This window comes from Rhododendron vialii, chromosome 5a (assembly GCF_030253575.1).
Source record: "Rhododendron vialii isolate Sample 1 chromosome 5a, ASM3025357v1".
NCBI lineage: Eukaryota > Viridiplantae > Streptophyta > Magnoliopsida > Ericales > Ericaceae > Rhododendron > Rhododendron vialii.
Window position 1 is genome coordinate 24,884,453 of NC_080561.1, and position 13,598 is coordinate 24,898,050.

General features: G+C 40.0%; 1 protein-coding gene and 1 long non-coding RNA gene across 2 annotated transcripts; both read right to left on the reverse strand.

The window, feature by feature from the left end:
* Nucleotides 1-1,019: 1,019 nt before the first annotated feature.
* LOC131326596 (uncharacterized) lies at nucleotides 1,020-2,711 on the reverse strand. Its single transcript, XR_009200059.1, has 2 exons — nucleotides 2,455-2,711; nucleotides 1,020-1,301 (listed from the first exon to the last, which is right to left on the reverse strand). It is a non-coding gene; the product is annotated as an uncharacterized LOC131326596 (long non-coding RNA).
* A 6,550-nt stretch (nucleotides 2,712-9,261) lies between these two features.
* LOC131327714 (uncharacterized) lies at nucleotides 9,262-10,271 on the reverse strand. Its single transcript, XM_058360853.1, has 2 exons — nucleotides 9,813-10,271; nucleotides 9,262-9,567 (listed from the first exon to the last, which is right to left on the reverse strand). Exons 1-2 carry the CDS (start codon nucleotides 10,269-10,271, stop codon nucleotides 9,262-9,264), a joined length of 765 nt encoding a protein of 254 aa, XP_058216836.1.
* Between the last annotated feature and the right edge of the window lie 3,327 nt (nucleotides 10,272-13,598).

The window sequence follows — 13,598 nt, forward strand, 5'->3', positions numbered from 1 at the left end:
CAAGGGCTGAGTGGGGGCGTGCCAAGACTTGTCGCGCCTAACGTAAGGGCTGAGCGTCCCTTTTCTGACTTTGAATCTATAAGAGCGATCGTGCTGCAAATGTAAGGGCTGGATTGCACTGTTGGTTCGTAGTTTTGCCTCTACGAGCGAGGACTTAATAATTTCCTAACCGTGTAGGAAAAAATGTAACAACGTAGAATAACTTTATTATGTCGTAATAATAAAGTTGGGGGTACAAGAGAGATGGAATAACTTTATTATGTCATAATAATAAAGTTTGGAGTACAAGAGAGATAGAAACCCGAATTACTTGAAGAATTAATTGAGTGAATGTGAGAGAAGTGAGATAATTGCTTCACTGGGAAGGCTTTGGTTTTAAGCATTGAGCTTGATTGGTGTGTGAACCATTTTTTCTTCTTGACTTCTAGTATTTATAGGCCAAGGTTCTTTGATTTTCTACATGCAAGGGGCTTGTTGTCCTCTTCTCGTCGCGCGCATGTGTCCCTTGTAACTTCCAATTCATGAGATCATGGGATAATGGGTAGTTATTGGAAGTTATAAAAGATCATGGGCAAATACTGCACTGGTCCAAATCTTAGCCAAGTTTCCCGCCTTCACCACGAGCTGACATGTGTCCCGAGTTGGCTCCAGATGTTGCCAAGTATCCGAAATAACTACCCACTAACATATTTAGTGGGATCATGGGTAGTTAATATATGCAAAGCATATTTACCACATGCTTTTCTTAGTCATGGGCAGTTAATAGAAGTTAGTGGGCTTCTCCCACTTCCTTTTTTTGTGGGCACCTGATGAGTAATAGGCCATTTGACCTAGTCAAATGGCCTTGTGTTGAAAATCCCCATCCATTTCTCCTAATTTCCGCAGGATTCTTTCAAGACAAGAAAAATGGGCCACTTTAATAATAAAAGGCCTACTTATTTATTCCTGTCACGCCCTGGATTTTCAACATAATAATAATAGCATTTCCAACAAAAGTCCAACGTTATAATACATCATAATACCCCAAAATATTTTTCATAATTCATGCGAGAGAATAAAATCAAGTTTGAATAGAGTTACAATATTGACACCTTGGCCCAATTTCCAGAATTAGTCAAAAGAGGATAAGTTTAGCGATTACATGATTCCCAAAGTCAAAAGCGTTCAAATGAAGTTACAATTGCATCTTTCAAAAGGGAGTATACAAAGATGCTAGAACAACTCCTGATTGTCGGCTTTCAAAAGATACGATGTAAAAGATGCACTTCATGCACTCCAAAATCAATGCCCTTGAGGTGTACCTGAAAATGATGATAGGTTGAGCTACACTAGCCCAGTAGAGAAATCGGCGCTACGTTTATATGAATTGAGTAAAGTGTAATGAATGAATGAGGACACAATTCACTGAGTCGCCAACAAGAAAGTTTAAACCGAATAAGGAGTTTAATGCCCAATCAATACCATTTCTACCCACGTTCCATCTTTTACCTATGACTTTACGAACTTAACGAAACAACCCAACACGTGGAATCGCTACTCGTCTATTTCTATTTCTATCGAAGTACCACTACATCAGGCATTTTAAATGTATCATACATCTCATTTCCGTATCCTTGCCATACGATTTTAATCTGAGCATTCGGGACCTCGCACTATCCCCTACTGAGCATTTGGGACCTCGCACTATTCCCACTTCATCTTACACAATCTCATGTTCAGGCCTATAGACCTCACACCATCGGCTTATACCAACAAGTACCAAACATGTAACAAAAGTTCAATAAATGAAACCTGAAGGACTAACTATCCCAAGTCGGCACCCATCTCATTCGTAATTATCACTATTAACCACTCATCATTTATAAACTATTTCACATAATAACCAATACAAGTCCGCTAACGCTATTAATTTAACAGATTGTACAAAAACCAAGTGTTTCGAGTTTCTCAACTCTGATTGCAAGCCCATTTTGGTCCACCAAACCTCAGAATCCGAAAGCAAGTATTCAAACAAAGTTGTAGAGGATCGAATCAGCTGTCCAATGCAATTTGAATCGAATCTAACCGACATCGCATGAAAGAGTTATGCCCAAAATACGAACTGCTGTCAGGGAACAAAAACAACACATCCAGATCTGGAATACAGATTGGAGAATGGACGTTTCTGGGTATAATTTATGAGTATGAATTTCTGTTCATATTTTTCCTAGATAGTAGACTCAAACACGGAACTTTTGGCGCAAGAATCAACCAAAATGGAGCTTTGTAGAGTCCTAGGGAATTTCTGCAAGATCTGCAAAAAAAACTTGAACCAGTCCGGCCAGGAGCAGAAAAGTGACGAAAATAAGGGATTTTCAAGGCCAAATCCCAAACAATCAACAAAAGTAAAATCAATCACAATATCCACACATCACACTAACTCAAAAACACATAAAAGTAGTTAGATTTCCCTACCTCAAAGATCGAAAGCACAAGCTCAAGCTCAATCGAACTCTAGGGCTTCAAATTCGAAATCCACCGAGATACACCCCTTCCAAGCTTAATCAACGCAACTCACACGTCGGGGAAGTTAGAACACGGCATAGAGAGGTTGGGTTTCCATGGGTTTGAGCTATGGATGCAAGACCCAAGAGAGAGAGAGAGGGAGAGGGTGCGTCAGACGGAGAGAGAGAGAGAGAGAGAGAGAGAGAGATCTGTCGTGTGTGAGAAGAGAGGGTGAGGAAAATGATTGTGTGGCTCTCACACACCCATATATATATACTCATGTACTTTTGCATTACACTAACACCCCTAACTTTCAAGTTCTATCACATTCAACCCATATCACATATTCACATAACATTTCATATTATCCCATAATTCTAACTTTTATTAGAATATTAAAATTGTTGAAATAAATAAATAAAAAAAATACGGGTCTCTACAATTCCCTTGGGCTCCAACTAATATTGGGCCATTAAATAACTTCAAACCCATGGCTAGATTGGATCGGAATTAAACGGGCCCATTCAATATTGTCTTGGCCCATTAATTTTAAACCCAATACATTTCTATCTTTCGGCCCAATTTAATTAAATAATAATCAAATAGCCCTTCAGCGCTGGCGCGCTGGCTCAAGATTTGGTGCCAAAAACGGGTGTAAACAATTTTTATATAAAGTCATATCGATTTAGCCTCATAGTTGAGAACGTATACCTCGGATTGGTGTGTAGCCTTGACGCATTTTTTGTAAAGGGATATCTTTGGTCATTTTTAAATTTTGGGTTAATGAACTGCCCTTTAGAAAATGCTCAACCTTCGTTTAGCAGTAGCTTGAGCATCTCTTGGCTTAATTGTGCTTTAACAAATAAAAATAGTAACTTTTTTTTGGGCTCTTGAACCATATATCATCTACCAAACTCTTTTTGACTGAACTATGTTCAAATCTTTTACTTCTATGGGGGCCATGCCTTCCTTATGATCTTGGTTTAAGATTGCTTGGGGTTGTGCTTGTTTCCATTGCTTGATTGTTGCTACGTCACTTATCTTGGTGATTATCAGGACTAGTTGGATACATGGATATTGGCAAATTGGTTTCTTGATCAGGTATATATGAGTATTGTTGCATATATGGAATACTTGGGTCCTTTGATGCTCCTGGCTACTTGATGTTTATTGCGTCCTTTTTAGTTTGGTCTACCTTTGTCCTTCCGTGACAAAAAGGGGGAGTAATTTATTAACTAATAGATTGTGCATCTTTAGTGTTTCTACAGCTTCACAGGTCGTGACCATAATCTGTTAGAGGATAGGTTTCCATTGTTGAGTGTGTTTTGTCATGGAAGTGCCAAAGGGGGAGATTGTTAGGACCACGGGGCATGGTCTCTCTATGTTGGCAAATTTCAAGACAAAACACACATTTAATTGTATCTCGGATTATCAAGTTGTAATTTATTTATTATTTGTTTCTAGAGTGTCTGTTTAGGAAGTGGAAGGAAATCAAATCTTTATTTGTAGTTGAGAGTGATTGAATGGAATAATCGTGTTTAGATCAAGTGGCCGGAGAGAGATCAATTGGAATGGATTGACCGGGTATCAATTTGAGATCAATTGGTAAAACCTGCCTTAATGAGGCGGAAGTGGTGCACATGTTACGACTAATACAAAAGGTAGTATTCTTTTCTATGCTAGGGTAATGAAATTAAAGGAGGAGCAAGAAAAAAGAAAATGGACGTGGGTCTAGTTCAGACAAGATGGAGGGGTATTTTTACGTTTGGGTCTTGGAGTTCTTATTCAATAGTCGAAGTTATTCAATAGTTGAAGCCACAATGAAACTCCAAGAATATTCACAACTTTATTTCTACAAACTTAGACTTGTTCTTCGGTGGATTTCTTAAAGAGTGTGGAAGGCTTGTGGATTCAAGGCAGCGGCGATCAAGAACTGGGTGTGGTGAACGTGGATTCGGCAAGTAGGTCTTAGGCTCGATTGTGAGGATTCAAATCGTAGGGTAAGATTACTTGTAACTACACAATGTTTATAGTGCTTGATTCCTTCTTGTGGTTTTTTCCCGTTTAGAGTTTTCCATGTATATCTTGGTGTTCTTATGTTTATTACTTTTCGGTGATTGTTTGGGTTGATATATTGATTGTGGGTTGATAATGAAAAAAATTCATAACATAGCAAATATTTATATACCTAGGCGATCTAGGATTTTTCAGAAGCAACGGCAGTGGCAAACCAAATGGCCCTACAAGACTTGCGTGGTGACAATAGTGAAAGTGTGAATCTCGATGACAGCGAAGTGCTGATGATCAACCTTGGTGAGGAAAAAGATTGCTCTGAGCTGATTGTGGATGCTGCAGAAGTGGCTTACCCGAACTGGACTGTGGAACACTGTAACGCCCCCAATTTTAGGTACGTTAAATAGACATTTTATTGATAAAAGCAAATGGAGTCTGGCTCATTATTTCATCACAACCTCCGTAAGAGTACTTTCATTACACAAGGGAAGGGAAACTAAGGTTCCTAACTACAGCTCCACTTGTTCTTCCATCTTAGCCAGCTCTTCGGCTCCAAAAGCCTCCAAGGTGTACAGCTTACCCTGTTCATCTACAAAGTCTGACACATTATACCAACGTCGCCACCGATATAATATGTCAGGGTCACCAAAGATAACACCATGAGCTACAAAAGCTCAATAGAATAACCCATACCCACTAACCCTTAACTTGCAAACAATAAATCATAAAACTGACGATTTTCACATAGATCATGCACACAGAACGAAACGGTTAACAACGACACATTCACAGTCAATATTCAACTAACGTTGGTGTCCAAGATTCTCTGTGTTTCGCCTACGCGACTCGTCATAGACTGTGTCACTAGTTTCACCTTTCATTTACAAATCAACATTTTCAAATTCGTTTTAACACACCCAACCTCGGTTCCGCCATTCCGGTCTCCCGAGTATCCTCACGATGGTTCCGCCGCATCGGGTTCCCATTGGCACACAATTGCATTGGTTCCTCTCCGCGGATAACCAAGCCATTCCTCACCATGGTTCCGCCGCTCCGAGTTCCCATGGGAACGCACACAACCTCACAATGGTTCCATTGATCCGGATTCCCATTGGAACACACACAAACCTCACAATGGTTCCGCTTTTCCGGATTCCCATTTGAACACACACAAACCTCACAATGGTTCCGCTTTTTCGAATTCCCATTGGAACACACACACACATTCCCACAATGCGCAAGTCCGGCCACATTGGGGTTTCAAAACTTTTTCTCCTTTTCAAAATACACCTGGTCATTAACACACCCTAGGTGTCATGTTTCTTACTTTCTTGATTTATGTGTCTCGTTTTCATGCATAGACTCCACAGTAGGACTTTACGCATACGTAATCATAAAATCATTCATTGTAATCTTGAAACTAAACTAACAAGACCATGCAACTCAATATTATACCACAAGTAATACAAGCAATTCATGTCAGCAAACTCATAGCCATCATAAAGATCAAAATATGAATACTTCCATGCATTTCAATATACAATATACGTAGAGTAGGTAAGTAGAGGTATTCTACATATACTTAGGAATAGTAGATAGGGAGAATCTACCGTTCTTCTTGGCGGTAGGTCGGTTTTGAGAATTGGTCGTCTGTTTCACGAATTGGTGGCGTAACGACTCCGAAGTGCTTCGAAAGGAAGAGAGATGGATTTTCTCTTCCTAGAAACAACTTTGCTAACTAAACTAGGCTACTTTAAAGATCTAGGGGTGGTTTTTGGAGATGGTTTGGAGGTAGCTTTCAAGAACTTCAAGAAAACTCAAGAAACTTGAACTTTGGAACTTGGAAAGCTTAGAAATTCTAGAGAGAAGTTGGAGCAATGGGTGTAGGTGTGAGTTTAAGCTTGACTGAGCTTGCTATTTATAGGCCTAGCATGCCCTCTCTCTCCCTCCCATCCACATCTCTCTCTCTCCTATCTTTGATATTTTTTCACCTTTCAAGCTTGATTGAAAGCTTGATGGGTTAGGTCAAGGGTTGCTTGCACACCTCCCACCTAGTTCTAGGCTTGCATGGCTAGATTTGGTACTTTGGATTTGATTTTGGAAGATTTGATGGAGGAAGGGAGGGGTTGTACAAGATTTGGTGATTAAAAGAACATAAAAGGACATTGGAAGATAGATTTTGCTTGGAGATATATATAACCATAGATTGAAAGGATGTAAGAAGATCATGGAAGATCAAGTCAAGGTACACCAAATCTCCCTCTCTTCCTCTCTCCTTCTCTCTCTCTCCCTCCTCTCTCTTGGCCATCTCTCTCTCTCTCTCTCTCTCTCTCTCTCTCTCTCTCTTACAAAGTACATATATATATATATATATATATATATATATATATATATACACACACACACACACACACTACCATGTACTATGAACATATATAAAATTGTACTTAAGGTATTATGTGATCTAATGGGATTTCAAGGTCAAGATTTTCCTTATAAACTATTCTAATACGCACATGTGTACCTTGTAATATTATAAGTATACATATAAATATATAAGTCCAAGTATATATATAATAGTTCTATGAAATCTTTCCAAGTTTCTAATAATAAATTACAAGATCAAAATTCCCCATTAAAATAGTCCAAATAGGCACATGCTCCATTAAAATACTAGATTATGTACTTAGAGAATCTTAGGAAAATCTAGGGTATATTATAAAGTACACACATAGATATTTATACAAATATATCATCACATGGGAAATCTAGGAAAATGATTATGAAATAAAACCCTAGTACTTGTTGGTAAGACTAATACTATTATCCAATGGGTAATAATTTCCCTAGCGGTTATTGACCAATGGATAAAAGGGTGAAGTAATATCTACTTAAATAATACTTATTTGTCTTTTTAGGCATGTGTATATATACCTATATATAACTATATATTTGCACTTAACAATCTAGCATAGATATCTTTTTAATGGAAAGTCTATTGTTCAATGGATAAAGGTTTCCCTAACTTTTATCGTCCAATGGGTAAAGATCCAAGATGACAAGTATGACTTGATTGACTAGTCCTAGGTCCAAAAGGTTTTATTAGGGTTTGAAAGGTTCAAAATGTTCAAGGAGGTTCAAAAGGCTCATCTAGGATTAGGGGAAAGTAACTAGATGAATTAGTAGTTAGGTTCTTCTAACTAATTGGTTAGAATCTAACTATACTTGCCAAGTAGAATCTCTAGCCAAGATATATAATTTTAAAAGACTAAAATCTAATTATGACGGATTATTAGAAATTAAAAGAAATTTTTTGGAAGCGAATAAAATTCAAATTTTTAACGAAATTTTTACTTACTAAAAATCAGGGTTATTACAATCTATCCCCCTTAAAACAATTTCGTCCCCAAAATTGGCGCGTGACTATGGATTAGACATAGTTGCTATGCCAGTTAGCGATCTAAACAGGATTCTAGTATTCTGGCGACCTACAAAAACGGTTTGGCACTACACGGTCACTGTCTAAAGGCTCTGGCAGGTCTTAGATGTATGTCGGCGCTTAAGGCACCCTTCACAATCCTATACATGTTTTGTTAGTCGAATTAAGCCTCATCACTTGCTTAGCAAGACGGGGTTGAAGTTTCTTCTGTTGTCGTACAATTTTCCTCGTCATACGCCTTTGGTAAGGTTTCTACCGTAAACACCAACGTCAAATGCAAAACCTCTACCAAATCATCATGCGGACCCGTATCCTACAAATGTTCCATATCACGTCCCTATCGAATCAGTATGCTTCCCCACCTAAGGATATTAAACCCATTTCCAAAATTAGGAAACAACGGATCGTTTGGGTAGATTCACTCCATCATCATAAAGCGTAAGTACTCTATCCTTATCCGGGAAAAATCGAACATCAACAAGTAAGCCCTACGATACAAACTCGGATAATATCCGCAAAGGCACTGAAAGAACCTATGCAGTTACGGGAAAATAAGCATTTGGCAGCGTTAACTTCTGGCGGTAATTTCAGAGGTACGGCTGCTTCCAATCCAGTACTGCTTCATCCTTACTTTTATTCACCTCGATTCCATCCTTGGATACCACGTGCCCTAAGATCTTAACCACTTCTAGCCAAAACTCACATTTACCTGTCTTGCATAAAGTTGGCTATCTCGAAGGAGTTGTAGTACTATCCGGAGGTGTTCTTCGTGCTCTCCTTAATTGATCGAATAAGTCATTGATCCTTGGCAATGGATACCGGTTCTTGATGGTGACTTGATTTACCTCCCTATAGTTGATGCATAGTTGAAGTGTCCCTTCTTTCTTCTTCGCGAACAATGCAGGTGCTCCCCATGGTGACGTACTTGGCCTGATAAGCCCTTTGTCCAACAAATCTTGTAGTTGGGTCTTGAGCTCTTTTGGCTCAGCTGGGGCCATTTGGTAAAGAGCCATAGAGATTGGTGCCATTTCCCGTTGGAGTTCTATAGAGAAGTTTATCTCTCTTTTGAGTGGTAAGCTAAGAAGTTCTTCAGGGAAAACATTAGCGTACTCGCACACAATGTGTGGTAATCCCACTTCCATCCTATCGGCTTCTCCTAATTGGAGGCTAGCTAGCCATCTAAACAGTTGATTCTGCCACCCGGATCTTCTCGTCGTCGAGCTCACCGTCTGTCTATCCCCCTTAAATTGGAAACGAGTCCCTTCAGGGATATACGCAGTCACCATCCTCTGATGGCAGTCTATGACCGCTTGATGTGCTGATAGTCAGTCCATCCCTGGGATTACGTTGAAATCTGCCATGTTGATTACTCCAGGATCACAGGTCAAACGTAGGTTGGCTATTTCTAGTTCGCACCCTCTACACACTAGGCTAACAGCTATTCTTCCCCCTAACGGTGATGATACTTTCGTACACATACTTAGGGGTTCTATTTCTAGTGCTAGAGCAGTTACGCAGGCAGTAGATATAAACGAATGAGATACACTAGAGTCAAACAAGGATTGTACGCGGGTACTATATAATAGTAGCGTACCTTGGATCACAGAGGGATTCGGTTCTTGTTTCTCAGTCTGTAGTGCAAATATGCGCACTCCAGTGCCTTACTGGGTTCCCATGGGCTATTTTCCTTTGTTTTGCCCATTTTGTTGATGCGATGGGCCTCCAGGGTTTTGCTTCCCAAAACTAGCCTGTTCTGGTGGCTGAGTTCTCTAGTTTCCAAATCTCCCATCCCACCTGCTTTAAGGCTGCAGGCAGTTGTGCCTAATGTGGCCCATAGCCTGACAGTTGTAGGACTGAACTGTGGCTATGTCTTGACCTCCCCTCTTCGGTTCGCCAGTCCTGGAGTCTCCCATGGTTGATTGCTTTGAGTCGAGTTAGAAGGTTTATGGTGGTAGGGTCCACGGTTGTTGTTGGGGGGTTGGGTTCGGATCGGTCCACCGGTGTCGCTTGTCGCCTTCCTCCATCGGGTTTTGAAGTCAGTCTCCTCACTCTCTAGCCAGAGTGCACACTTCACGACTGCGGCATAGGTGGTAAAAGCTTGAGCCACCACAGCCTTTCGAGCAGTCGTCAGTCCCCACTCGATTCTCTTAGCCTTCTTGTCCTCGGTTGGTATGGAGGTTAGAGCGTAACGGGATAGTTCCTCAAATTTGGCCGCGTACTGGGTAACGGTCATCGTTCCTTGCTTTAGGTTCAGGAACTCCTGTTCCATGGCTAGGCGAAGGGGTGTGGGAAAATATTTGTCGAGGAACAGAGTCTTGAACTCGGCAAATGTCATGGTGGCTATGGCATGGGTTGCCTCCATCAGATCCCACCAATAGCGGGCTTCTCCCTTCAATTGGTATGTGGCCAAGGCCACACGGTCTCCGTCCTGGGTAATCCCTAAGGTTCTGAGGATCATCTTGACCTCATTCAGCCAAGTCTCGGCTATGATGGGGTTAGTGTCTCCGTGAAAAGTTGGGGGTCGGCGTTTGCAGAACTCGTTCATCACTCTGGTTCGGGTCATAGGTCCATCGTCGTGGTTTTGGTTTTGACAGTTAGCGTTCAAAGCAGCTATGAACGCTTGCATGATCTGGGCTAGGTCAGGGTTAGCGTTAGGGGGTTCTCTGTTTTGGTATCCTAATCCGCTGCGTCGGTTCGCCATCTACGAAGGGAAATCGAAAGGGGGTGTTTTAGTCTACTTATACAAATTTTCCTTTTTGCCATTGACGTTTCTTTCAAAAGTCGAAAGTAGTTTATCGAATAGTATGCAACAATACTCTTTAATATAAGCAAGAAGATACAATCATAAGCATAGAGTTCCACTATAATGGCAAGTAGGGACCTAAGATAAGATTTTTCCTAATACAAGTTAAAACGAAATGATCCTACGTACTTCTATTTCGTGGTTCTATAGGTTATCAGGTTTTAACCTACACTACTGCTACTACACTCCAGGGTAGAACAATTTCTATAATATCTCTCAACTACCTCATGTAGTTCGAGCTAACAGGTTGGCAAGGTGGTTTATCTATAAGGACAGAGTTTAACCTCAATTAGCAATGTTTTATGACAGAGTAACACTGAAGAAGACTTGAAATTCTAAGTTCCACTTCCGATCCTTGATTTAAGTCATCATCCAATTGTTCGGGAATTCCCAATTCGGTAGTACTGCCAATTTCCACACCTTGCTTCAATCCGAAAATTATTTTGTCAGAATTCCACCCCATTTGGGACGATAAACTTAAACTCAATTCACGTTTGTGCAACGGTTAACCTATCTTATGGTTCTACCCATTCTACCAATGGCCGAGGGTTGAACCTAAAGCTTTGATACCAAGTTGTAACGCCCCCAATTTTGGGTACGTTAAATAGACATTTTATTGATAAAACCAAATGGAGTCTGGCTCATTATTTCATCACAACCTCCGTAAGAGTACTTTCATTACACAAGGGAAGGGAAACTAAGGTTTCTAACTACAGCTCTGCCTGTTCTTCCATCTTAGCCAACTCTTCGACTCCAAAAGCCTCAAAGGTGTACAGCTTACCCTGTTCATCTACAAAGTCTGACACATTATACCAGCGTCGCCACCGATATAATATGTCAGGTTCACCAAAGATAACACCATGAGCTACAAAAAGCTCAATAGAATAACCATACCCACTAACCCTTAACTTACAAACAATAGATCATAAAATTGACGATTTTCACATAGATCATGCATACATAACGAAACGGTTTACAATGACACATTCACAGTCAATATTCAACTAACGTTGGTGTCCAAGATTCTCTGTGTTTCTCATACGCGACTCGTCATAGACTGTCACTGGTTTCACCTTTCATTTACAAATAAACATTTTCAAATTCATTTTAACACACCCAACCTCGGTTCCGCCATTCCGGTCTCCCGAGTATCCTCACAATGGTTCCGCCGCACCGGGTTCCCATTGGCACACAATTGCATTGGCTCCTCTCCGAGGATAACCAAGCCATTCCTCACCATGGTTCCGCCGCTCCGGGTTCCCATGGGAACGCACACAACCTCATAATGGTTCCGTTGATCCGGATTCCAATTGGAACACACACAAACCTCACAATGGTTCCGCTTTTTCGGATTCCCATTGGAACACACACAGACCTCACAATAGTTCCGCTTTTTCAGATTCCCATTGGAACACACACACACATTCCCACAATGGGCAAGTCCAGCCACATTGGGGTTTCAAAACTTTTTCTCCTTTTCAAAACACACCTTGTCATTAATACACCTTAGGTGTCATGTTTCTAACTTTCTTGATTTCTGTGTCTCGTTTTCATGCATAGACTCTACAGTAGGACTTTACACATACGTAATCATAATCGTTCATTGCAATCTTGAAATTAAACTAACAAGACCATCCAACTCAATATTATACCACAAGTAATACAAGCAATTCATGTAAGCAAACTCATAGCCATCATAAAGATCAAAATATGAATACTTCCATGGATTTCAACATAGAATATACGTAGAGTAGGTAAGTAGAGGTATTCTACATATACTTAGGAATAGTAGATAGGGAGAATCTACCGTTCTTCTTGGCGGTAGGTTGGTTTTGAGAATTGGTCGTCGGTTTCGCGAATTGGCGGCGTAACAACTCCGAAGTGCTTCGAAAGGAAGAGAGATGGATTTTCTCTTCCTAGAAACAACTTTGCCAACTAAACTAGGCTACTTTAAAGATCTAGGGGTGGTTTTTGGAGAAGGTTTGGAGGTAGCTTTCAAGAACTTCAAGAAAACTCAAGAAACTTGAACTTGGAAAGCTAGCTTAGAAATTCTAGAGAGAAGTTGGAGCAATGGGTGAAGATGTGAGTTTAAGCTTGAATGAGCTTGCTATTTATAGGCCAAGCATGCCCTCTCTCTCCCTCCCATCCGAATCTCTCTCGCTCTCTCCTATCTTTGATTTTTTTTCACCTTTCAAGCTTGATTGAAAGCTTGATGGGTTAGGTCAAGGGTTGCTTGCACACCTCCCACCTAGTTCTAGGCTTGCATGGCTAGATTTGGTACTTTGGATTTGATTTTGGAAGATTTGATGGAGGAAGGGAGGGGTTGTACAAGATTTGGTGATTAAAAGAACATAAAAGGACATTGGAAGATAGATTTTGCTTGGAGATATATATAACCATAGATTGAAAGGATGTAAAAAGATCATGGAAGATCAAGTCAAGGTACACCAAATCTCCCTCTCTTCCTCTCTCCTTCTCTCTCTCCCTCCTCTCTCCCTCTCTCTCTCTCTCTCGCTCTCTTGTACAAAGTACATATATATATATATAGATATATATATATATATAGATATATATATATATATATATATATATATATACACACTTCCAAGTACTATGAACATATATAAAATTGTACTTAAGGTACTATGTGATCTAATGGGATTTCAAGGCCAAGATTTTCCTATTAAACTATTCTAATACACACATGTGTACCTTGTGATATTATAAGTATACATATAAATATATAAGTGCAAGTATATATATAATAGTACTATGAAATCTAGTAAGATTTCCAAGTATCTAATAATAAATTACAAGATCAAAATTCCCCATTAAAATAGTCTAAATAGGCACATGCTC